Source organism: Symphalangus syndactylus, chromosome 18, assembly GCF_028878055.3.
Source record: "Symphalangus syndactylus isolate Jambi chromosome 18, NHGRI_mSymSyn1-v2.1_pri, whole genome shotgun sequence".
Classification (NCBI taxonomy): domain Eukaryota; kingdom Metazoa; phylum Chordata; class Mammalia; order Primates; family Hylobatidae; genus Symphalangus; species Symphalangus syndactylus.
This window is the reverse complement of record NC_072440.2, coordinates 73,387,277-73,413,375: the sequence shown is the minus strand read 5'-3', so window position 1 is coordinate 73,413,375 and position 26,099 is coordinate 73,387,277. Positions and strand designations below refer to the sequence as shown.

Below are 26,099 nucleotides of genomic sequence, written 5' to 3'. Positions count from 1 at the left end.
TTTCTTCAAAGATTCCTGGCAGAGTGGGGATGAGATTCAGCAATTTCTATGTGGAATTCAGAATCTGGTTGTCCTCATTTGTTATAAGAAGTCTATTTCCACAAGCATGAGTGCCTGCTGGCTGTGTGAAGAGCCAACTGTTGCTTTTGGAGAGTTCACTGTGAGGAGCTGCAGTGCAGAGCACTAGTACAGCGCGAAGCAGGGTGTGGATGAGGTGGGGTTGCTGCGCCTGAGGGAGGCTGCCACAGAGAGCTTGATGGATGTCCCACTGGGTGATTGTGTAATGGTTTATGAATTGTTTTTAAGCTTGGCTTGGGCTGGTGACACCCTCAGGCCTGTCCCTACAAAGCATGCGTCATAAGAGCTCTGGATGTTGAGGATATGTAAACTTTTTTTTTTTCTTTTTTTGAGACGGAGTCTCACTTCGTTGCCCAGGCTGGAGTGCAGTAGCATGATCTCGGCTCACTGCAACTTCCACCTCCCAGGTTCAAGTGATCCTCCTGCCTCAGCCCCCCAGTAGCTGGGATTACAGGCATGCACCACCATGCCTGGCTAATTTTTGTATTTTTAGTAGAGACGGGGTTTTGCCATATGGGCCAGGCTGGTCTCGAACTCCTGACCTCAGGTGATCCACCTGCCTTGGCCTCCCAAAGTGCTGGGATTACAGGCGTGAGCCACCGCACCCAGCCTAGGATATGTAAACTTCTATGTAAGTGGACACTGTTCTGTTCTGGATACTTTATGGAGTAATTACCCTGCCAGGTATTAATGCTGAGCTTTCTGTAGTATCTAAGCCTCATACAGAACTGTGATGCTGGTAGGAGTAGTACCATTGTAGAGGTGAGGAAACAGGCATGGTGGCTTAAACCTCTAATCCCAACACTTTGAGAGGCTGAGGCAGAAGGATCACTTTAGCCTAGAAGTTTGAGACCAGCCTGGGCAACACAGGGAGACCAGGATCTGTCTCTACAAAATAAACCATTAGCCAGTCATGGTGCTTCTACCTGTGGTCCCAGCTACTCAGGAGGCTGAGGTGGGAGGATTGCTTGAGCCCAGGAGTTCAAGGCTGTAGTGAGCTATGATCACACCACTGCACTCCAGCCTAAGTGACAGAAGGAGGCCCTTTATCAAAAAAGAAAAAAAAAAGGCCAGGTGCAGTGGCTCATGCCTGTAATCCCAGCACTTTGGGAGGCCGAGGAGGGTGGATCACTTGAGGTCAGGAATTCGAGACCAGCCTGAGCAACATAGCAAAACCCCGTCTCTACTAAAAATACAAAACAGCCAGGCATGGTGGCACACGCCTGTTAATTCCAGCTACTTGGGAGGCTGAGGCTGGAGATTCACTTGAACCCAGGAGGCAGAGGTTGCAGTGAACTGAGATCACACCACTGCACTCCAATTTGGATGACAGAGACTCTCAAAAAATGCTCAGCATTTCTAAAGTTACAGGTGTTTTTTAAAAAAAAACTAGCTTGAAAAAACAATTGAACCTCAGCAAGCAAAAGGTTTCTTGAACTGTGTTAGAAGCAGTGGAGAGAAAAAGTGTACTTGGGGAGTTTTCAATGTGAATACAGTGTTAAAAAACAGATTAAAGTGGTGTGACTAGTGCCGGGGGTTTCCAGGTTGGACCAGTATTCACCAAATTGCCTCTTGCAAACCATGGCCCTATCCAACAGGATTAACAGCAGCAAGTGGAAGTGACTCAGGCTCATTCCCTGAAAATACTTTGCATCAGTTTCCACTGCCTTTTTTTTTTTTTTTTTTGAGACAGAGTCTTGCTCTGTCGCCCAGGCTGGAGTACAGTGGCGCAATCTCAGGCACTGCAAGCTCCGCCTCCCAGGTTCACGCCATTCCTGCCTCAGCCTATCCAGTAGCTATCCACTGCTTTTATCTGTTCTGCATGGGGCTACCAAGTTGACTGCTGCAGTAATCCTACATTCAGAAACTCGCAGTAGCATCCTGTTGCCTACAATCTAGGGTCAGCCTACTCGTAGGGCCCTACCAAACTTCACGAATTCTGTTTAATTTCCCACTACTGTATTCACATAAGACCAGCAATTATTTTAGGAACTTCTTTGCCAGCACCCATTCTCATAATCTTCACATCCCGAAATTGCATGACTGTATCAAAACATCTCATATGCCCCATAAATATATACACATATGCCCCTAAAAATTTTTTTTAAAAATTGGCCAAGGGCCATGGTGCACACTTGTAATCCCTAGCACTTTGGGAGGCCGAGGCAGGCGGATCACGAGGTCAGGAGATCGAGACCATCCTGGCTAACACAGTGAAACCCCGTCTCTACTAAAAATACAAAAAAATTAACCGCGCGTGGTGGCGGGCGCCTGTAGTCCCAGCTACTCGGGAGGCTGGGGCAGAAAAATGGCATGAACCCGGGAGGCGGAGCTTGAGGTGAGCCGAGATCGCGCCACTGCACTCCAGCCTGGACGACAGAGCGAGACTCAGTCTCAAAAAAAAAAAAAGTAAATGACATTCTTTGGTAGGTACTTGTAGGCCTGAGAGGTCAGGGAAGTTTTTCTAAGGAGTCCCCAGCTACGATTTTTAATTAAAAGAATCTCCAGCCATGCAAAGCTGCAAACTCGCAGTTCTTTCCACTTGCCCTTCCCACAAGAACACTCAGCCCCATTTCACCGGACTTTGAAGGTTCCTACACTGACCTCGTATTTCTTCCCATGTAAATCTCATGCAGGGGCCATATGCCACCCCCGGGAAGCCAAACTTGATCATCCAGTTCACGTTATCTCCCTCCTGCCATTTATCTTGCCTCCACTGAGTTTTAATTCCAGGCTCCACTTCCTGTGATTGTAAACATATCCCTTCATCCCTATGTCTCCATCTGACCAGTCAGCTACCGAATGTCGGAAACAATGCCTTGCCCACCTCTCCTCTGTCTTCCTGGTGGAAGATCAGGACAGTTGTGTATGTTACTTGGTAAGCAGTACATTGAGTCACTGTAGCAAACGCTTGTTAATTGGCTTATCTGTCCTGGCTCCACCACGCTGGTTTCCAGTCCCACAAAACTGGGTAGGCCAACTAGGTTTAGTGTTTGGCTATATTCATGGAATATGAGAGCTAGGATTAGCTCCAAAAATCACGTGCTCCCCTCCCTCCGTGTACAGTGGCACATTTTAAAACGAAGGACCCAGTTCCCCATCCCGGATCTCCAGACCTTCCACCCTCGCTGGTGCGCGTCAGCCCCAGGCCCCTCTGCCGGCCCCTCTGCCAGCCCCCAGAGCAGCGCACGCAGCACGTGCGTGCCTCTCCTGCGCGGTGCCGGGAGCCTGTAGCCTGCCAGCTGGTCCCGGCGTGCCGCGCGCCGCGCACGTGACTACGCCCCCTGCCATTGGTCCGGGAACGAGGGGCGGGGCCTCCGCGGAGCCAGCGAGCCAAGCGCGGCCTCATTAGACCACGGGCTGCAGTCGGAGCGGCTGGGAGGTTCGTGCGCTTCTCGGGGGTCGGTCCGAGGCGGGGAGGCCGGAGCTGCGGGCGTGGGGACCTGGCAGCTCCTGAAGCGCACGCGGGCGGGCGGCAGGTGTGCGGGGCATCCCTGTCACGTGACCGAACAGCCTGGGACGCGCGGACCCTGGCAGGGGGCGGGGCGCACGCAGGCCACACCCCCTTCAGGCTTCTGCCCGGGCGCTGGAGAGGGGCCAAGGCGAACTGCGCCTCTGGAAGGTCCAACCTGGAGGGTGGTTCAAAGGGATGTTGGGCACCCTCAAATTAGGGGAAAATTGGGGAGCACCCTCTCCTTCCCCAGGGTGGAGGTTACTACAATCATAAGCGGGGAGCCGGTGCCCCTGAGGAAGGAGACCCTGAAGGAGATAAGATGGAGGGGCTCGGGATTCCGGGGAGCCCCAGGTCCCAGCTTGAAACGGTGGAGTCCGGGCAGATGAGCTGTGAGGACGGCTTCTGGGCCTGGCCGTGACCCAGATTGCAGTGAGAGTTCCCGCAGGCCCCGCCTCATTCTGGGCCTCGTGTCTTCCCGCCGCCCAGCTGGGTGCGAGGCCTTACTCCTCTGATCTGCTGCAGGATGGGCCTCTCCGCTGCCGCCCCGTTGTGGGGTCCCCCGGGGCTGCTCCTGGCCATCGCCCTGCACCCAGCACTGTCGGTGCCCCTGCACCGGGACTACTGCGTGCTGGGCGCTGGGCCCGCGGGCCTGCAGATGGCCTACTTCCTGCAGCGCGCCGGACGCGACTACGCAGTGTTCGAGCGGGCCCCGCGGCCCGGCAGCTTCTTCACACGCTACCCGCGGCACCGCAAGCTCATCAGCATCAACAAGCGGTACACGGGCAAGGCTAACGCCGAGTTCAACCTCCGCCACGACTGGAACTCTCTGCTCAGCCACGACCCCCGGCTGCTCTTCAGACACTACTCGCGTGCCTACTTCCCCGACGCCCGCGACATGGTGCGCTATCTGGGAGACTTCGCGGACACACTGGGGCTCCGTGTCCAGTACAACACCACCATCGCCCACGTCACTCTGGACAAGGACCGACAGGCCTGGAATGGCCACTACTTCATCCTAACCGAGCAGAAGGGCCAGGTGCATCAGTGCAGGTAAGGCCTGTGCCAGAGCTCACCTGCGGAAGCTGGGACCTTCCCCACGCGAACCACACACCTTGGTTGGCCAGTAAGTGTGGGAGGAATGGACTAAAAAGGGTATTTCGCTTTCTTTTTTTTTTTTTTTTTTAAAGACAGAGTCTCACTTTGTCGCCCAGGGTAGAGTGCAATGGCACGAGCTCGGCTCACTGCAACCTCTGCCTCCCTAGTTCAAGCGATTCTCCTGCCTCAGCCTCCCCAATAGCTGGGATTACAGGCACGCACCACCACGCCCGGCTAATTTTTTTATATTTTTAGTGGAGATGAGGTTTCACGACGTTGGCCAGGCTAGTCTGGAACTCCTGACCTCAGGAGATCCACCCGCCTCAGCCTCCCCAAATGCTGGGATTACAGGTATAAGCCACCACACCTGGCCTTCCATTCTATTTTTGAAACCGCCCTGTGATCAAAGCATTCTTCTGCAAGCCGGCAGGATCCAAGTCCCCAGCTGCCCTCCCCTGGACGGTGATCCTCACCGATGGAAGGAGCAGGACTTTGGAATCAAGTCTATCTGTGTTTAGACTCCGGCTCTGCTGCCTTTAGGAGCTTTCAAGCCATGGGCCTGCAGGGCCTGTGCCTCCTCACCTGTAACAGGCCACGTACCACCTCCAGGTTGCTTGGAGGAGTCAGAAAGATGGTGCACAGATACACTTAGTACAGGGCCTGGTACAGAATTACTGCTCAGTAGATAGATGTATCTATCAGAGGACTCAGAAAGGGGAAAGTAGAATGTCCGGCTTCATTTCATCACCAACGGTCATACCTGGTCTGACTGCTGTGTGCAAAGTTAGGTGAATTCTCCATATCTCATAGTGTCATCTTCTCCTCTCTCACAGGGCAAAATTAACCTCCAGTACAGTGCTAGGGAAAATACTGTGAGCTCAGGGAGAGGCAAGGGCAGAGCCTCTCAAGTGCACTGGGATGAGGGCGTAAGCAGATAAATGAATGAAAAATGAATGAATGAATGTCCTATTTTCTTTTAGGGGCCAGCGGTTGGAGCAAGGCAGGTGGGTGGGTGGGTCCAGGGAGTGGTTTTCACTTAGTGGTCTTATAGCTAAGAGACTAAGCCAGCCAGGCGCGGTGGTTCACGCCTGTAATCCTAGCACTTTGGGAGGCCGAGGCGGGTGGATCACGAGGTCAGGAGATTGAGACCACGGAGAAACTCTGTCTCTACTAAAAATATAAAAAAAAAATTAGCCGGGCACGGTGGCGGGCACCTGTAGTCCCAGCTACTCGGGAGGCTGAGGCAGGAGAATGGCATGAACACGGGAGGCGAAGCTTGCAGTGAGCCGAGATCGCGTCACTGCACTCCAGCCTGGGCAACAGAGCGAGACTCCGTCTCAGGAAAAAGAAACTAAGCCATCTTTCCTCTGTCCCCACCTGCAGCGTCCTCCTTGTAGCCACTGGTTTATCAGTCCCCAACCAGGTTGACTTCCCTGGCTCGGAATACGCGGAGGGTTATGAGTCCGTGTCCGTGAATCCTGAGGACTTTATAGGCCAGAATGTGCTGATCCTGGGCCGTGGGAACTCAGCCTTTGAGACGGCAGAGAACATCTTGGGTGTCACAAACTTTATCCACATGCTCAGCCGCTCCCGGGTCCGTCTGTCCTGGGCCACCCACTACGTTGGAGACCTCAGGTAGGCCACATCCCCACATGTGTGTTCTGTGCTGGGAGCCCAGAGTGTGGAAAGAGCCTCCCCAACCTTCCCCTGCCCTTCCTCACCCCAGCTGCACTGCCCAGCTTTCTTCTGAGTCTCTCTCCCTACATTCTCTGTGGGCGCAGAGCCATCAACAATGGCCTGCTGGATACCTACCAGCTGAAGTCCCTGGACGGGCTGCTCGAGTCTGACCTGACGGATCTGGCCATCCTGAAGGACAGCAAAGGCAAGTTCCATGTCACCCTGAAATTCTTCCTGGAAGAAGCCAGCACCAACCAGAGTGCCGACTCCATCACCCTCCCCCAGGACGACAATGACAACTTTGCCATGCGCGTGCCCTATGACCGGGTCATCCGCTGCCTGGGCTGGAACTTTGACTTCTCCATTTTCAATAAGTGAGTTCCATGTGGGAGGAGGTGGGCTCTCCTAGCAAACCCTCCTGACCCCTCCCTAGCGGAACAGAGTGGCTGTTCAGTAGGCTGGTGACAGAGCTCTCAGGACAGCAGCCTAAGAATGGATGTGAGTGCTGCCTGATTTCCCTCCAGGACATGAGCTCTCTGACCATTGAGGGTCCCAGGTGGCCCCAAGGCCCTTGGTCCTGGAGCAGCACCAGCAGATCTTCATCAGCATTGGGAGCCTCCACCTGTGAGATGGAAAGGCCGGCTCAGAGAGAATACAGAGGGGAATTTGCTAGAAGGCAATGTAGCGTAGTGGCTGAGAGCACAGGTGCCGGAATTGTCCTGAGATTCTCTGCAAATCTGTGACCTCGGTGAAAGTTATTTAACCACGCTGTGGCCCAGTATCCTCATGTCTAAAATGGGATTCAAAGTTTCTTTCTCATATGGTTATTGCAAGGATTAACAGAATATGCTTGGAGGCTGGGTGCAGTGGCTCACACCTGTAATCCCAGCTCTTGGGGAGGCCGAGACAGGCGGATCACTTGAGGTTAGGAGTTCGAGACGAGCCTGGCCAACATGGTGAAACCCATCTCTACTAAAAATACAAAAATTTAACCAAGTGTGGTGGTGGGTGCCTGTAATCCCAGCTACTCAGGAGGCTGAGGTGGGAGAATTGCTGGAACCTGGGAAGCGGAAGTTGCAGTGAGCCAAGATCACGCCACTGCACTCCAGCCTGGGCAACAGAGCAAGACTCTTGTCTCAAAAAAAAAAAAAAGAAGAAGAAAGAAGAATGTGTGCAGAGGCCAGGCGCGGTGGCTCATGGTCTCATGAGCACTTTGGGAGGCCAAGGTGGGCATATTACTTCAGCTCAGGAGTTCAAGAGTAGCCTGGGCAACATGGTGAAACCCCATCTCTACAAAAAATACAAAAATTAGCCAGGTGTGTTGGCACATGCCTGTGGTCCCAGCTACTTAGGAGGCTGAGGACTGCTTGAGCGCAAGAGGTCGAGGCTGTGGTGAGCTAAGATCATGCCTCTGCATTCCAGCCTGGGCACAGAGAACCTGTCTCAAAAAAAAAAAAAGATGGCTGGTCACAGTGGCTCATGCCTGTAATCCCAGCACTTTGGGAGGCTGAGGTGGGTGGATCATGAGGTTAGGAGTTCAAGACCAGCCTGACCAATGTAGTGAAACCCCGTCTTTACCAAAAATACAAAAAATTAGCCGGGCATGGTGGCATGTGCCTGTAATCCCAGCTACTCGGGAGGCTGAGGCAGGAGAATCGTCTGAACCTGGGAGGTGGAGGTTGCAGTGAGCTGAGATCGCGCCATTGTGGACTCCAGCTGAGGCGACAGTGCGAGATCTCCGTCTCAAAAACAAAAAAAGAGAAAGAAGGAGAGAGAGGGGAGAGAGAAAGAAAGGAAAGAAAGTGCTGGGAACTAGGTGCAGTGATGAGTACCTAGCTACTCGGGAGGCTGAGACGGGAGGATCCCTGGAGCCCAGGAGGTCAAGGCTGCCGTGTGCTTGCCGTGTGCTATGATCATGCCTGTGAAGAGCTGCTGCACTCCAACCTGGGCAACATAATGAGACCCTATCTCTTAAAATAAAGAAAGTACTTGGCATATATCATGTGCTCAATAAAATATTAGTTGCTAAAGCTATTTATCACTGTATTTTGAAGGGCTGTTTTATGAAGCCTAGACTTTAAACATTGCTGCCGACTACCTCGGGAGGTTTGGTATCAAAGCAGCATCCAGTCTTTCACTTGCCTTCTGACCAGGGTGCAGAAAGACAAAGGAGAAGCTGGTGTGCCTGTCCAGACCCTCCTTTCCACAGGCCTCCCAAAGTGCTAGGATTACAGGCGTGAGCCACTGTGCCTGGCCTGACTTCATTTTTTTTTTTTTTTTTTTTGAGACAGAGTCTCACTCTGTTGCCCAGGCTGGAGTGCAATGGCATAATCTTGGCTCACTGCAACCTCTGCCTCCCAGGTTCAAGCAATTCTCCTGCCTCAGCCTCCTGAGTAGCTGGGATTACAGCCATTGCACCACCACCCCCAGCTAACTCTTTTTGTATTTTTTTCATAGAGACAGTGTTTCACCATTTTGGCCAGGCAGGTCTTGAACTCCTGACCTTGTGATCCACCCTCCTCGGCCTCCCAAAATGCTGGGATTACAGGCGTGAGCCACTTCGCCTGGCCAACTTCATCTCTTAAATGGAGATGATAATACCCACCTCCTAGGGTCATGGTGAGGTTTAAATGAGACGAGAAATGTAAGGCACTCAGTGCCAGTAATAAGTGCCACTGTAATAAGTGCTTCCTGGCTGGGTGCAGTGGCTCATGCCTGTAATCCCAGCACTTTGGGAGGCCAAGGCAGACAGATCACCTAAGGTCAGGACATCGAGACCAGCCTGGCTAACGTGGTGAAACCTTGTCTCTACTAAAAATACAAAAATTAGCTGGGCATGGTGGCAGGAGCCTATAATCCCAGCTACTTGGGAGGCTCAGGCAGGATAATAGTTTGAACCCAGGAGGCAGAGGTTGCAGTGAGCCGAGATCACGCCATTGTACTCCAGCCTGGGCGACGAGCGAAACTCCATCTCAAAACTAACTAAATAAATAAGTGCCTCCTACATAGCAGCTATTTTCATGAACAGCCGTTTCCACTGACAGGTCCCTCAGACTTAACTCGGGAAATGCATTCGGCAAGAAGTACCCGCTGATTCGAGCTAGCTACGAATCCAAAGGAAGCCGGGGTCTGTTTATCCTGGGTACCGCCAGCCACTCGGTGGACTACCGGAAATCTGCTGGGGGCTTCATCCACGGATTCCGATACACAGGTGAGCCCAGCTGAGAAGGCAGAACTGTCCCCAGACAGAACCACTCTCAGCATCCCAGGGCTTATAAATCTACTCCTATGTCCAGAAGCATTAGGGGATTGCTTGTCAGTAGCTCATTGTCATAAATTGTCTTGGGGAAGTGACAACAGGTTTTTGTGGTCTGAAGACATGTCTAGGAAAGTATCAGATAAAGTGTAAAAGTCCACGCCTGTAGTCCTAGCTACTTGCGAGGCTGAGGCAGGAGGATCCCTTGAGTCCACGAAGTCAAGGTTGCAGTGAGCTGTGATGATGCCACTGCACTCCAGCCTGGGCGACAGAGCGAGACTTGGTCTCAAAAATAAAATAAAATCAAGTGTAGGCCAGGTGCAGTGGCTCACGCCTGTAATCCTAGCACTTTGGGAGGCCGAGGCAGGTGGATTGCTTCAGGCCAGGAGTTCAAGACCAGCCTGGGCAACATGGCGAAACCCTGTCTCTACTACAAATACAAAAATTAGTCAGGTGTGGTGATGCATGCCTGTAGTCCCAGCTACTCGGGAGGCTGGGGCATGAGAATTGCTGGAACCCGGGAGGTGGAGGTTGCAGTGAGCCAAGATCACACCACTGCACACCAGCTTGGGCAACGGAGTGAGACCCTGTCTCAAAAAGAATTAAAATCAAGCGTAAAAGTAGATACATCTGGAAGTGGTATGTTATGTGCATAAGCCCCAGACGGGTTAAGTATCATGTGTTGGCAGGAATGCTGAGCTTGAAGAATGTGAAACCTGGGTTCCTCCCCAGCTGGGTGGTCTTAGAGATGAAGCTTCCAAGCCCCTGATGAACATCCTAACGTCACAGATGGAAATGAAGTGAACTCTCCACCATCATGGGTCCATTGTGAGAGCTAAATAAGGCAATACCTGGCCACCAAGCACCTATGATGCTCCAGGCCCATATAGACTCTTTGGGTACTGACACATTTCAATAAAAATTGCAACTGGGGCCAGACACAGTGGCTTACGCCTGTAATCCCAGCACTTTGGGAAGCCAAGGCAGACAGATCACCTGAGGTTGGGCATTCGAGACCAGCCTGACCAACGTGGAGAAACTCTGTCTGTACTAAAAATACAAAATTAGCCAGGTGTGGTGGCACATGCCTGTATCCCAGCTACTCGGGAGGCTGAGGCAGGAGAATCGCTTGAGCCTGGGAGGTGGAGGTTGCGGTGAGCTGAGATCGCACCATTGCACTCCAGCCTGGGCAACAAGAGCGAAACTCCGTCTCAAAAAAAAAAAAAAAAAAAAAATGCAATTGGATTATATCAGTTCTTTTTCAAAACTCTTAGTACCAAGGGTATAAATTTTCTGCTAACTTGAGAATGTTTACAAAGAAAATACTAAAATATCTTGTAAAAACATAATTCTATTAATTGTACTAAAATAATCCCCAACCAAAAATTGATACTTGTGGTTTTAGGAGTAAATGGGAAATAAAAAGGAAGTGAGAGAGATGAATTCATGCATGTTGGGTGACTTCAGTGGGCTGAGCACTAACACACGACCCTGGCAGGGCTGCCAACACCCTGAAGGTGGGTGTGAAATCTCCATTTTCCTCAAGAGTGTAAAACTCTGAGCCTCAGAGTTCTGGTGATTTTCTCACCGTTATGGGAATTAAACTCCAAGGCCCAGGAGCTTTCCTGAAAGACACTTTCTACAAAGGTCTTCTCTTCTTTCATAGAAAGCAAACCGGCACCCTCTCTGTGGAGAGGAGTCTAAAATGTTAGATGTGGCCAGGCGTGGTGGGTCATGCCTGTCATCCCAGCACTTTGGTAGACTGAGGTGGGCAGATCACCTGAGGGCAGGAGTGCGAGACCAGCCTGGCCAGTATGATGAAATCCCATCTCTACTTAAAATACAAAATTAGCCGGGCATGGTGGCGGGAGCCTATAATCCCAACTACTCGGGAGGCTGAGGTAGGAGAATCACTTGAACCTTGGAGGTGGAGGTTGCAGTGAGCCAAGCCCATGCCATTGCACTCCAGCCTGGGCAAAAAGAATGAAACTCCATCTCAAAAATGAATAAATAAATAAAAATTAGATGTTCCCTTTCCTGTGGTTAACCTTCTGAGAAGGACAGGGTGTTGGTTGAAATTCACTCAGTGAGGCATACAATACTCAGGTGAGTCTATTTGAAAGAATGGAGTCATAATCTTACAGCTGAGCTTTAAAAAATTAGTAGCATTATAATTTTTTGAGACAGTGTCTCGTCCTGTTTCCCATGCTGGAGTACAATGGCGCCGTCTCGGCTCACTGCAGCCTCGACTTCCCAGACTCAAGCCTTCCTCCCACCTCAGCCTTCTGAGTGGCTGGGACTTCAGGCGTGCACCACCACACTGAGCTAATTTTGTTGTTTTTATTTTTGTGTGATAGGGACAAGGTTTCGCCATGTTGCCCAGGCTGGTCTCAAACTCCCAAGCTCAAGCGATCCGCCTACCTCAGCCTCCCAAACTGTTGGGATTACAGGCACGAGCCACCACGCCTAGCCTGAGCATCAAAAATGTGAAAATATAGGGAACTACGGGGAGTAATCTTTATATTGTGCCACTCAAAGACATTCAATATTTATATTTCTTTTTTCTTTTTAAAGACAGTAAGGCAAGCTGGGCGTCGTGGTTCATGCCTATAATCCTAGCATTTTGGGAGGCCGAGGCCAACAGATCAGCTTAGGTCAGAAGTTCGAGATCAGCCTGACCAATATGGTGAAACCCCATCTCTACTAGAAAAACAAAAATTAGCCAGGCTTGTAATCCCTACTGCTTGGGAGGCTGAGGCAGGAGAATCACTTCAATCCAGGAAGCGAGGTTGCAGTGAGCCAAGATGGCGCCACTGCGCTCCAGCCTGGGCATCAGAGTGAGAGACTCTGTCTCAAAAATAATAATAAAAATGAAGACGGTAAGGTGGACTTTATTCCAGGTTAGAGGACTACAATAAGTGTAGGGACCACTGCAGAGGGGTCTTAAAGTACAGGCAAACGATTGGACTCAATTCTGGGAGTCAGTTCCTCCTGGAACCCAGGAGGCAGAGGTCGCAGTGAGCTGAGATTGCACCACTGCACTTCAGCCTGGGCAACAGACCGAGACCCTGTCTCAAAAATAAAAATAAAACATATTTAAAAAAAGAACTTAGAGACAGATGGATTTAGGCTGTGAAAGAGAGGGCGAAATCAAAGATTTCTGTAGGCATGTCTCTGATGGAAACAGAGCTGTGAAGGGGGGAAGGTTTCTGGGGAAGGCTCCGAGTCGGACTTGACGTTCCTTATGTGAGGTGGGGCCTGTGGGACTCCCACATGCAGATGGCCTGAAGCAGGGGAGACGGACTCTGGCCTGGAGACCAACTCCAGCTGTGCTGACTCCTTTGCCTGTTGTCTTGGCCGCTTTTACACTAGGGGCAGAATTGAGCAGCATCACTGAGTCATGTATGACCCACAAAGCCGAGAATATGGATTGTCTGGCCCTTTCCAGAAAATACCTGCTGGCCCTGCTCTAAAGGCAGCTGCCATCTCCTCCCCTCATGTGTTCACCACCTACACGTTTGCTCTGGGCCATGGAGACCAGTGCGTATGGCATTCTCAGGGGTTGATGAGGCCAGGGCATCCCTCCCGGTGACCAGAGACAAAATGGTAAGTGCAGCGTCCCTTTCCTCCCTCTGGCTGTTCCAGTGCGTGCTGTTCACCGGCTCCTGGAGCACCGCCACCACAGCGTCACCTGGCCCGCCACCGAGCTCCCCATCACACAGCTGACCAGCTCCATTGTGCGGCGCGTGAATGAGGCTTCTGGGCTCTACCAGATGTTTGGTGTGCTGGCCGATGTCATCCTGTTGAAGGAGTGAGTAGCCCGTCCCCACCCTACTCCCCTCGGCCCAGCTTCCCCCACATGCCGCATAGCGTTTCTCTTCCTATTCCAGGTGTGGGGTGCCCAGTTCTTTCCTAAAATGAAGGCTGCTGGGGGAAACATGTCTGTTCTGGGGAAAAACAATGACATCAACTATACAGACAGTCCTATGAGTGGCCATGGGCACATTAGTGAGCCTCTCTGAGCCCTTCTTCCTCATCTGCAAAATGGGGATAATTGTGCCTACCTTGCAGCAATAAAGGAAGGAGTAAAGGTCACTTGTGGAAAGTGTTTGGCATCACGTGGATGAGCAGTAGTCAGAGGCAGCCACGTGGATCTCAGAGCTCCCTCAGGCCAGGGCCTCTCCGGCCAGCATCGTCAGAGTCAATATAGTGATAAGCAGCAGATCCCAGAGGATGGACAGTTCCTGAGAAGGAAACGGTGCAGAGCACAGAGGGGTGAGGGGCAGGGGGAGACAGGTGGCAGGGAGAAGCAGGGGAGCAACCTTCAGTCGGAGGGAACAGCCCGATCCAAAGGCAGGGCGTGCTATCGCACATCAAGTTCAGGGACGTGCAGGTAGTGCAGCTGCTCTCTGCACAAAACCCTTGCATCACCCTCCGTGCCCCTGCCCCTGTCTTTTTTTTCTTGAGACAGTCTCGCTCTGTCACCCAGGCTGGAGTGCAGTGGTGCGATCTCGGCTCACTGCAACATCTGCCTCCTGGGTTCAAGCACTTCTCCTGCCTCAGCCTCCCAAGTAGGTGGGATTACAGGCACCCGCCACCATGCCTAGCTAGTTTTTATTTTGACTCAGAGTCTCGCTGTGTCTTGCCCAGGCTGGAGTACAGTGGTGTGATCTTGGCTCACTGCAGCCTCTGCCTCCCGGGTTCAAGCGATTCTCGCGTCTCAGTCTCCTGAGTAGCTGGGATTACAGGCCCACGCCACCACACCTGGCTAATTTTGTGTTTTTAGTAGAGACTGGGTTTCACCATGTTGGCTAGGCTGGTCTCAAACTCCTGACCTCAGGTGATCCACCCGCCTTGGTCTCCCAAAGTGCTGAGATTACAGACGTGAGTCAGCATGCCTGGCACCCCTGTCTCAACACCCCACATGCAAACCATGGGCAAGTCTTGTCACCTCTCCCTTCAGATGATGTCTGGAGCCCAACCAGCTCTCACCTGCTCTACCACCACCATCTCCGTCCCAATCACCAGGCTCTGTCACCTGCACCCATACAACAGCCGCCGCACTTGGCCTGGGGTCTGTTCTCATCACAGTAACCAGAGTGGTCCTTAGAAATCTGAGGCACGCTAATCCCAGCTCTGCTCAGTCCTCCCCAGCAACCAGCAGTGTCACTTCTCAGGCCAGACGACCCCTCACGTCTCGTCATGGGATGCGCAGCCCTCCTTGACCTGACCTCTCGGGCCTCCGACCCCCTCTCCTACCCTCTGCCCCCTGTTCACTCCCCTCAGCCATGTCGGCCTCTTCTGTTCCTTGAACACAAAGTGCTCACATACTCCTCAGGGCTTTTTCCTGACTGTTCTCTCTGTCTGGGACACTCTTTCCCCAGATATCCCATTCAGGTTACGTGGAATTTTCTGGACTCTACCCCACATGTGCGTGAGAGCTGAGCTGAAACAGTAATGTTAAGTGAGGGGTGACTGCTTGACTGATCCTCCTTAGAGGAGGAGATACACACGCACAAACGCACACACACATGCTCACCCCCGGGCCGCACCCCTCACCTCTGCCACAGCACTGAGGGCCTCCCCCGCGTTGCTGTTCTCCCAGGAATTCCACGGCCTTTGAGTACCTGGAGGAGTTCCCCATACAGATGCTGGCCCAGCTGGAGACACTCACAGGGAGGAAGGCAAAGCACGGGCTCTTTGTCATCAACATGGAATATGGCAGAAATTTCTCTGGCCCCGACAAGGACGTCTTCTTTGATGACCGGTCTGTGGGGCACACAGAAGATGCCTGGCAGTCTAACTTTCTCCATCCCATCATCTACTACTACAGATACCTCCCCACCGGTGAGCAGGTCTCTGCCTTCCCCCAACCTGTGGGATCCTCAGACCTCACCCTCTGCAAGGTTGTCACCCACCCTGAAACCTTCACACACATGCTCAGCTGACAGGTGGGATGGCTGCGGGACTCTGCCTAGAGACCACTTGGGCAGAAGGTCCGAGAACGATGAACGATGCTTCCAGATTCTGACACATACCGTGACTGGCACAGGCCATGCGGGGAGTGTCGTGCTCTCTGCCAGGCACTGTGTAGTAAGAGGGACACAGCCCCGCTGCAGGTCTCCAGAGGAGGCTGACTATGGTGGGGCGGGAGGGGTCTGAAGAGTAGAGGGAACCGGAGCTGGTTAACGCGGTACAGAGAAACTGGGCAAAATCCCCAGGCCTGTCATTTTGTCACTGTGTGACCTTGGACCATTACTTAACCTCTCTGAGCCTCAACCTCCCCTCTGTAAAATGGGGATTACAACAGTACCTTTCTTGTAGGGTTCCATGAGGTTAAACCTGACAGCGTACACAGGATGCCAGCCCAGTGCAGGCACAGAGTAGCTACCGATAAATGAACAACCTCGGGAACGCACCCCCTGCTTCAGAGCTTGAAGGGCAGTCAGGTGGAAGAGGGTGGTTTAAACGGGTTGTTCCCAAAGGCAGAAGTCGTGTCAGCAGGTAGCAGTGACGGGTGCAGGTCTGTGGTCAGTATAAGGAGGCACTAAGAGGCTGGGCACGGTGGCTCACGACTGTAATCCCAGCACTTTGAGAGACCAAGGCAAGCGGATTATAAGGTCAGGAGTTCAAGACCAGGCTGGCCAAAATGGTGAAACCCCATCTCTAAAAAAACATGAAAAAAATGCAAAAATTAGCTGGGCATGGTGGCACATGCCTGTAATCCCAGCTATTCAGGAGGCTGAGGCAGGAGAATTGCTTAAACCGGGAGCCGGGAGGCAGAGGTTGCAGTGAGCCGAGATTGTGCCACTGCACTCCAGCCTGGGCTACAGAGCAAGACTCTGTCTCCAAAAAAAAAAAAAAAAAAAAAAGGCCAGGCGCGGTCGCTCACACCTGTAATCCCAGCACTTTGGGAGGCCAAGGCAGGCGGATCACGAGGTCAGGAGGTCAAGACCATCCTGGCCAACATAGTGAAACCCCGTCTCTAATAAAAATACAAAAACTAGCCGGGCATGGTGGCACGCGCCTGTAGTCCCGGCTACTAGGGAGGCTGAGGCAGGAGAATCGCTTGAATCCAGGAGGCAGAGGCTGCAGTGGGCCAAGATTGTGCCACTGCACTCTAGCCTGGGTGACAGAGCAAGACTCTGTCTCAAAAAAAAAAAGAAAAAGGAGGCACTAAGAGTTAAAGCTGTTCAGTGGGGGAATTGGTCACCTCCAAATTCAGGTTTCCCAGAATAGCGATGGCCAAGTCATGACTCGATGGCCATCTGAGTGGGACACCACAGATGGGAGCCCACACCAGGGGCAAGCTGAACTAGATGAGTGCTGAGACCCCTCGCCTCTATCTGAGTCTTCTCATAGAAAGGCCAGTTTGAAAGCAGCCACAGCCAGGTGCAGTGGCTCACGCCTGTAATCCCAGCACTTTGGGAGGCTGAGGCGGGTGGGTCACCTGAGGTCAGGAGTTTGAGACCAGCCTGGCCAACATGGTAGAGACTAGAAACCCCGTCTCTACTAAAAATGTGAAATATGAGCTGGGTGTGGTGGCGGGCACCTGTAATCCCAGCTACTCTGGAGGCAGAGGCACAGGAATCGCTTGAACCCAGGAGGTAGAGGTTGTGGTGAGCCTAAATTGTGCCACTGCACGACAGCCTGGGCAATAGAGCGAGACTCTGTCTCAAACAAATAATAATAAAAAATAAAAAGAAAGCAGCCACAGTAGATCTCAGTCCATGTGAGTCTTAGAGAAACGCCAGCCTCAAGTTATTAGTTTCAGCACTGCCTTCCGAAACCACAAGGGAAAAGCCTAGTTCCTCTTCCTCATGGCAGCCTTTCAAATATCTGCAGGTGGCTCTTGAACAGGCTGACCACAGCCCAGCATGGGAGGCTGTCGGGAAAGCCGAGCACGAGCGAGTGAGGGAAGTGTTTGGGCTGTGTGGGATCCGTGCTGTGTCGGCCTGAGGAGGGGAAGCCCAGCCCCGCAGCTCTGACATGGCCCTCTCTCTCCTCTCCACAGAACAGGAGGTGAGGTTCCGCCCTGCACACTGGCCCCTGCCTCGGCCCACGGCCATCCATCACATCGTGGAAGACTTCTTAACAGACTGGACCGCCCCAATCGGGCACATCTTACCTCTGAGGCGCTTCCTGGAGAACTGTTTGGACACCGATTTGCGAAGCTTCTATGCAGGTAACTTAAGCTCCCAGAAAGACAAAGGGTCTGAGCTCCAGGTTGAAGAAAGGTCGCAGAGACCCAAGCCCCGTGGAGTTTCAGGACCCATATCTGGAAATCCAAACCCCAGACTACTGTTCCCGAGAATGCCATGGGCTAAATTACAACACACCTAAAAATAATGGATAATATGTCGTCTTCTTTTTTTTTTTTTTTTTTTGAGATGGAGTCTCACTCTGTTGCCCAGGCTGGAGTGTAGTGGCGCAATCTCAGCTCACTACAATCTCCACCTCCCGGGTTCAAGCAATTCTCCTGCCTCAGCCTCCCAAGAAGCTGGGACTACAGGCGCATGCCACCATGCCCAACTAATTTTTGTATTTTTTAGTAGAGACTGGGTTTCGCCATATTGGCCAGGCTGGTCTCGAACTCCTGACCTCGTGATCCACCTGCCTCAGCCTCCCGAAGTGTTGGGATTACAAGTGTGAGCCACCGCACCCAGCTGATAATATGTCTTTTCAAAAGGATTAGCAGGGCCAGGCGCCTTGGGAAGGCACCAGGGCCAGGTGTACGTGGGAAGACAGAGCTGGAGCAGGATGGGATGCCTGTTTAGAGACACTCAAATAAAGCTTGGATCTCAGTAGGGAAGCTGGGAGTCAAAACCCTCCAAAGGAGGAGATAGATGACATGCATGGTTTTGGCCCTAGATAAGAGTGGGAGAGAAAAATCTCTGAAAATATTCAACCAGTAGGCCCCACTTGTGTAAATTTGGGGCCAAACTTCATGAGATCATTGAGCTGTAGAAATCACAGAAGCAAACGCACACCTTCTCAAAAAATACACTTTTAGGCCAGGTGCAGTGGCTCACGCCTGTAATCTCAGCACTTTGGGAGGCCGAGGTGGGTGGATCACCTGAGGTCAGGAGTTCGAGACCAGCCCTGGCCAACATGGTGAAACCCCATTTCTACTAAAAGTACAAAAATTAACTGGGGGTGGTGGTGGGCGCCTGTAATCCCAGCTGCCTACTCAGGAGGCTGAGGCAGGAGAATCGCTTGAACCCAGAAGGTAGATGTTGCAGTGAGCCGAGATCATGCCACTGGACTCCAGCCTGGGCAACAGAGCGAGACTCCGTCTCAAAAATAACAACAACAAAATGCCAAGGTGTGTGAGGGAGTGAATTCCCACCCTGAGTTGTGGGTCCCACCGATGCATCATCCCAGGCCCTTTAGCCTCCTGTCTCCCACTTTCTAGATACTGTTCGACTGTACAGGCCACTGTGTGCTGCTGCCTTGGACTGGAGAGAATCCCCCCAGCAGATGGCCAGCTGGCATAGTGGCAGCCGTCCCTCCGTTCCTGTAGCTGATGTGCAGCTGCTAGTGCTGGCCCCAGATTCTGCTGGGCATCTGAGTCCCCTGCAGAGGGGATGATGTCGTCAGAAGGTGGTGCCTGCCAAACGGTGACCTTGCTGCCCTCCCAGTCTTCCCGCTGTCCTCTCGCGCATCTGCTCTCTTACCCACTTGGAGAGGATTGCCATGGCCTGGCCTCCCAGGGGCCTCCATGCTAAGAGTCAGAAATAAACAGGAAGTCATATTTCTGGAGCACCTTTCAGCCTGGTCACCCATGGAAGCCTCACGACATCCTTTTACTGTGCCCATTTTTCACTTGAGATAGAGGGGCTCAGGGAGGCAAGAAGGCTCGCTCAGAGTTACAGAAGGACTCCAGCCCATTCCTGACACTCCGTCTGCCTTTGTCTCTAACTCCCTCAGAAGGCTGAGCCCATATCTGTGTCAGCTCTTCTGTTTGTTTAAAGTCTTATAAGTACTTGGCTAAACGACTTTTTCTCACTGTATTAGTCTGTTCTCACATTGCTATAAAGAAATACCTGAGACTGTGTAATTTATAAAGAAACAGGTTTAATTGGCTCACAGTTCTGCAGGCTGTATAGGATGCATGGCAGCATCTATTTATGGATGCTGGATCACGCCTATAATCCCAGCACTTTGGGAGGCGGAGACAGGCAGATCACTGGAGATCAGGAGTTCGAGACCAGCCAGGCCAACATGGCGAAACCCTGTCTCTACTTAAAAAACACAAAAATTAGCTGGGCATGGTGGCGGGCGCCTGTAGTCTCAGCTACTGGGAAGGCTGAGGCAGGAGAGTTGCTTGAACCCAAAAGGCAGAGGTTGCAGTGAGCCGGGATCGTGCCACTGCACTCCAGCCTGCCTGGGCAACAGAGGGAGACTCTGCCTCAAGAAGAAAAAAGAAAAAGAAACCGCTCCCGTGATGCAGTCACCTCCCAGCAGCCCCACCTCCAGCATTAGAGATTGCATTTCAACATGAGATTTGGGCGGGGACACAGACCCAAACTATGTCACCCACCTTCCCTACCTTCATTCTCAGTCCCACAAGGAACTCCCAGCCCTAGTTGTTCCTTTCAGTAGCTGCTGTCTTCACATGGCTTCTTTTGGTTGTTTCTTCATATTTCTTTTTCTTTCTTTCTTTTTTTTTTTTTGAGACAGGGTCTCTGTCACCCAGGCTGGAGTGTAGTGGCACAATCATGGCTCACTGCAACCTCTGCCTCCTGGATTCAAGTGATTCTCCTGCCTCAGCATCCCGAGTAGCTGGGATTACAGGTGTTCATCACCATGCCTGGCTAATTTTTGTATTTTTACTAGAGACGGGGTTTCTTTCTCATTATGTTGTCCAGGCTGGTCTCGAAGTCCTAACCTCAGGCAATCCACCCGCCTCGGCCTCCCAAAGTTCTGGGATTAAGGCATGAGCCACTGCGCCCAGCAGTTTCTTCATATTTCTACATGATAAGTATCCACAGCTATCTTATGATTGACCAAATTTGATTCATGCACCAGCTTTTTGTTGTGGGACAGGTGAGGATATACCCATTTATCTTTCTGTACCCCACACTGTTTAGATCAAAACTTTGCACATGGTATTTGCAACTCAAATGTTGTTGAGGGAATGCATCTTTGCAGGCATATCTGAGCTCACAGTGGGACTGACCACTGAGTTCCCAGCCGCACCAGGCCGAGGGTCAGCTCATGAGGGTCAGAGCCCCCACCCCAGTGTGGCTGCCTGCAGAGCCCCGTGCTCAGCCTGATATCAGGGAGCTGAGGCATTGCTGTGGTTTGCTTTCATTTTGGAGCCTTGTTCTTCCAGAGTGTCCAGGCAGCCCCCTGCCCTGGCGCCTCATGGAGGGTCATGATTGTTGACCTACTCAGGTTGGACGTGAGATGCCCAGGAAGGTCAGCTCCCAGTTTCAAGGGATGGAAGATACCAGGCGAGGCCTGCAGTGAAGCCCCCACACCTGGCATTGGCAGCTCCCCTTTCTGCACCCCTCCCCACACGTCCCAGCCTGGCTCATTGTCCTCGTTTTGCTTTTGTGTAGAGTCCTGCTTCCTGTTCGCCCTCACGCGCCAGAAGCTGCCACCCTTTTGCCAGCAGGGGTACCTGAGGATGCAGGGACTCGTGAGTACCGAGAGCCTTCAGCAGCACAGAGTGGAGAGCAGGCTCCTGCGGGACTACGCCCCCACAGGCAGGCGCCTGGAGGACAGCAGCCAGCAGCCTGGCAACCAAGAGCCACTAGGTTCCCCCCTGACTCCGGGGCCTCTCGCTCGGTCCCTCGATAACAACAAAGAGGAGCTCTGACTGGCCCTTCCTAGGCTGTGGGCACAGTGGCCAGGCCTCCCCACCTAGGCCCATGGTCAGTCCCTCTTTCCCCGCAACCTCACACTCCCGCCAATGCGTGATTGCCAAAGACCACTCAGATCATGGCAGTGACTACAGCAAAATCACCAGACGGCACGTGAGGGCTAAAAGTCGGGGATGCGGTGGTCTCCTCCGTCCTGTAGGGGGGCAGAAGAAGGGCATCCTCTGCCAGGTGGGAGCTGCCTTCCCCAGCCCAGCTTGTCTGCAGTGGAGCTGTCCCTGAGCCCCAGGCCAGCCTAGTTCTGCCCACTCTCAAGTGCTCCTCTTCCTTCCAAGCCCCTCCTCAGATGGGCCTGCATCCCGCCCGTGGAGTGCTTCACAGGGGAAACCCATCTGCATCTTAAGGTTTGTGGCAAGCACTTTAAAACAAAAGCTCTGATATCCTCAACAACCACAACAGGCAGGTGGGATTGTTGCCCCAGACGACTGCTGAAGACACCAGCTGAGGGATGTCAAGTAATTCCAGGGACCCCCAGCTGGGAGTCCCCATCTGTGTCACTTGCCACACACTGCCTCAACCTCCCTGCCCCATTTTCAGCAGGGTTTGGACTTAGCTACGGAGCCCACGAGGGTCAGCCCTGCTTATCATCATAGGCCCAGCAGGCTGATCTCGAGCAGCAATAGGACGGCTCCCTGCAAAGCCATCTTAGCAACTTTCTCCCTGAGCAGCAGGATTCAGAGCTGCTCTCCCCAGTTGCACCCCCTGACTCATCTTCCAGCTGGCTGTTCTCTCCCATCTTACTCCCTTCCGTCTCCCTGCCCTCTGCCATCCTGAACCATGCCTTGCTTCTAACCTGCCTGGTCAAGTTTTGTGAAACCTATCCTGCTGTCTCTGGGGCGGGCCCCCATATGTGCTCACCATGTGTAAGGTGACATTTCCTAATGCCTTTGTGTGATAATGATGATGAGTTTGGTTCCTAGTCTTTCCTTCATTGTCCTTCCTCACCAGCAGTCTGCACTCGTCCGTCAGGCATCTTAGTCTCATTTATAAGTGCATAAGATAATCACAGTGATTTTTCAAAGCCCAGGATCGTAGGTGATTGCTTTTTCACTGGTTCTTACTAACTCTTCATGTATCCACTCAGAATTCCAAGGACAATCCCAGCACTCTGGGAGGCCCAGCCAAGCGGATGACCTGAGGTCATGAGTTTGAGACCAGCCTGACCAACATGGAGAAACCCCGTCTCTACTAAAAATACAAAATTAGCCAGGCATGGTAGTGCATGTCTATAACCCCAGCTACTCGAGAGGCTGAAGCAGGAGAATCACTTAAAGCCGGGAGGCAGAGGTTGCAGTGAGCCAAGATTGCGCCATTGCACTCCAGCCTAGGTAACAAGAGGGAAACTCCATCTCAAAAAATAAATTAATTAAATTAAATGAAGGTAAAGCATGCGCTGGGTACGGTTGCTCACACTTGTAATCCCAGCACTTTGGGAGGCCAAAGTGGGCCGATCACCTGAGCTCAGGAATTCAAGACCAGCCTGGCCAACATAGCAAAACGTTGTTTTTACTAAATATTTAAAAATTAGCTGGGCATGGTGGTGCATGCCTGTAATCCCAGCTACTTGCAAGGCCTGAGGCAGGAGAATCACTTGAACCTGGGAGGTAGAGGTTGCAGTGAGCAGAGACCAAGCCACTGTACTCCAGCCTAGGTGACAAAGCAAGGCCCGCAGTGAAGCCCCCACACCCCGTCTCAAAAAATAAAAAAGAATAAATTATGCTACAACAAAAGTGAAAAAAGAAAATTCCAAGAACCCAGGCTTTCTGGATCCAAAGCTCTTTCGTGGGGACATCCTCTTCCCCTCTTGGCTAGGTCCAGACTTTTTCTTTTTTCTTTTCTTTTTTTGCAATGGAGTTTTGCTCTTGTCACCAGGCTGGAGTGCAATGGCACGATCTCGGCTCACTGCAACATCTGCCTCCTGGGTCCAAATGATTCTCCTGCTTCAACCTCCCTAGTAGTTGGGATTACAAGCGCCTGCCACCACGCCAACCTAATTTTTGTATTTTTAGTAGAGACGGGTTCACCACGTTGGCCAGGCTGGTCTTGAACTCCTGACCTCAGGTGATCTGCCTGTCTCAGCCTCCTAAAGTGTTGGGATTACAGGCGTGAGCCACCGTGCCCGGCCCAGTCCAGACTTTTTAACCACCTGGCCCTACTGTCTGCAGACAGTTCCCTCCAGTCCTTCCCAGAGTTACAAGAAGAGGACTCCAGTAGCCTTATTCTGTCAGGGATGAATTGTTTACCCCATGATAATGTAGGATATAATAAATTCCTCTTCAAAAGTTTTAGCCTGTAAATTGTTTAGTACAGTGAGTTCTGAGATCCTCTCCAAAGAACCAGTGTATCAGTATGTCTAGCTCCCATTCTTTGTTCTTCATTTTAAAGTTTAATTTCCTCGTTCTTTATGTCTCCTTGCCCCTAGTTTCAGTAAACAACCCCCTCCTAGCCTCTGTCACCTGCTCTGACCTGAGTCACCTTTAGTCACCTGGTCCGTAACCATCTTTCCCGTCAAAACTGCTCAGCCTGCCACTCCAGCTCGTACCCCTGCTCTCTTTAAAATAGCCAATCGGAATTAGCTTAGATTGTGCGGTCCAACCCTAGCCAATAGGGGAACAACACAGCAGTAGGGGGTACCTGCATCAGGGATAAGAACCCATTCCCCTCCCTGGTTCAGGTGTGCTCTCACCATTGCTCCATCCGTGAGACACATCCTTCGATAGAAGTAAAATTGCCTTGCTGAGAAAATTTATGTTCAAGTGCTATTTCTTTTGTGGCACCAAAAATTTATTTCTAACAGTAATACTTGGGATAGTTTGCATGAGGCTGAAACTTCTAAAATAAGGGTTTCTCCCTAACCCAGGATGCTGGATTGCATACAGATTACAGGTAAACCAGAATTTGGATCCTGCCATCCTACCCTGCCTTTTTAAAAACATTTTTTAAAAATAAATCTCTGATAGGATCGAACTCGTAATATCAAATCCTGTTACACACATCTTGCCACCCAGTTCCTGAAGGGTGGCTGAGCCATTTGTTCCAATAAGGATATGAGGTGCTGCAGCAAATAATTTACTGATGCTTAAATATGTGACACCTGCTGCTTTCTCCTTAATTTTTTTTTTTAGGTGGAGTCTCACTCTGCAGCCCAGGCTGGAGTGCAGTGGCACCATCTCAGCTCAATGCAGCCTCTGCCTCCTGGGTTCAGGCAATTCTCCTGCCTCAGCCTCCCAAGTAGCTGGGACTACAGGCGTGTACCACCACGCTTGGCTACTTTTTGTATTTTTAGTAGAGATGGGGTTTCACCATGTTAGCCAGGCTGGTCTCGAACTCCTGACCTCAAGTGAACTGCCCGCCTTGGCCTCCCAAAGTCCTGGGGTTACAGGTGTGAGCCACTACGCCTGGCCTCATGTTTGTTTTTTTAAAAAGCTGATCACCACCCACTAAATTAATTTTGCAAACCTACTGATGTCCATATCCTGCAGTTTGAAAAACACTGCAATAAATATTGGTAAGAGGTAGAAGTTTTACCCTTAGCCCAGGCTGCCAGTCCTGGCTTCCTTCCCTTTGCCTCACAGCTGTGCCCTGAGCTTGCTTGTGACTAAGCCAGACCCAGGCCAGCTCAGCTGTAGCCGGACAGAGGAGCCACCATGTAGCTGAGAGCCCCTTTGTAGCGCGCTGAGAGCTCAGCCTTCTCTATGTGTCTCACAGGCTTTCCTTACAGGAGTCATCAGGCAGCAATGACGTGGATTCTGTCTCTACTGCAACCCTCAGCCCAACTATGAGAAAGGCATTCTTCCCATTGCTCAGATGAGAAGCCTGAGGCCGATCAGGGTGAATTGACTATGGGATAAGGACAAACAGGACTGGTCCTCCTTTAAAACTCAGAATGTGAATTAGGCAGGAAAACTGGCTCTCTAGAAAATACTGTAGAAGTGCTGAATAGGATTGACGGGTAGCTGTGGAATAAGAAAGTGCTAGAGACAGAAAAGCAGATACAAAAATGGGCAGGGCAGCCGGGCGTGGTGGCTCACACCTGTTATCCCAGCACTTTGGGAAGCCAAGGCAAGTGATAACTTAAGGTCAGGAGTTCAAGACCAGCCTGGCCAACATGGTGAAACCCAGTCTGTACCAAAAATATAAAAAATTAGCCAGGTGTGGTGGTGCTTGCCTGTAATCCCAACTACTTGGGGGGCTGAGGCAGGAGAATCGCTTGAACCCGGGAGGTGGAGGTTGTGGTGAGCCAAGATCATGCCACTGCACTCCAGCCTGGCTACAGAGCAAGACTCTGTTGGAAAAAAAAAAAAAAAAGGCTGGGTGTGGTGGCTCACGCCTGTAATTCCAGCACTTTGGGAGGCCGAGGTGGGCAGATCACAAGGTCAATAGATCGAGACCACCCTAGCCAACATGGTGAAACTCCATCTCTACTAAAAATATAAAAATTAGCTAGGCGTGGTGAGGCACACCTGTAGCCCCAGCTACTCGGGAGGTGGAGGGAGAAGAATCGCTTGAACCCAGGAGGCAGAGGTTGCAGTGAGCCAAGATCGTGCCACTGCACTCCAGCCTGGGCAACAAGAGCAAGACTCTGTCTCAATAAAAAAAAAAAAAAAAAGATCAACAATTTGGAAACTGCCTGTTCTTTTAAAAACACTCT

At 51.7% G+C, this 26,099-nt stretch overlaps 1 protein-coding gene across 7 annotated transcripts; it reads left to right on the top strand.

Annotated features, from left to right (window-relative positions):
* The first annotated feature begins 3,370 nt into the window (after positions 1–3,370).
* Positions 3,371–24,193, top strand: FOXRED2 (FAD dependent oxidoreductase domain containing 2). Of its 7 annotated transcripts, none has more exons than XM_063623750.1 (9): positions 3,371–3,460; positions 4,055–4,582; positions 6,011–6,262; positions 6,409–6,678; positions 9,349–9,515; positions 13,206–13,371; positions 15,166–15,407; positions 17,575–17,745; positions 18,976–19,325. In XM_063623750.1, exons 2-9 carry the CDS (start codon positions 4,056–4,058, stop codon positions 19,149–19,151), a joined length of 1,971 nt encoding a protein of 656 aa, XP_063479820.1. In that variant the 5' UTR covers positions 3,371–3,460; position 4,055; the 3' UTR covers positions 19,152–19,325. The 7 variants fall into 7 exon arrangements, with proteins under 7 accessions (XP_063479820.1, XP_055109368.1, XP_055109369.1 ...); XM_055253393.2 differs by lacking the exon at positions 18,976–19,325 and adding an exon at positions 21,128–24,193 and having other exon boundaries at positions 3,374–3,460; XM_063623749.1 differs by lacking the exon at positions 18,976–19,325 and adding an exon at positions 21,128–24,193 and having other exon boundaries at positions 3,428–3,557.
* The last annotated feature ends 1,906 nt before the right edge of the window (positions 24,194–26,099 follow it).

What these genes read in the sequence shown, in the direction of transcription:
- FOXRED2 (XM_055253393.2), top strand. Translation starts at nt 4,056, where the DNA reads ATGGGCCTCTCCGCTGCCGCCCCGTTGTGGGGTCCCCCGGGGCTGCTC. An exon ending in GACTTCTCCATTTTCAATAA is followed by an intron (nt 6,679 to 9,348) that starts GTGAGTTCCATG and finishes TTCCACTGACAG; the next exon opens with GTCCCTCAGACTTAACTCGG. An exon ending in GATGTCATCCTGTTGAAGGA is followed by an intron (nt 13,372 to 15,165) that starts GTGAGTAGCCCG and finishes CTGTTCTCCCAG; the next exon opens with GAATTCCACGGCCTTTGAGT.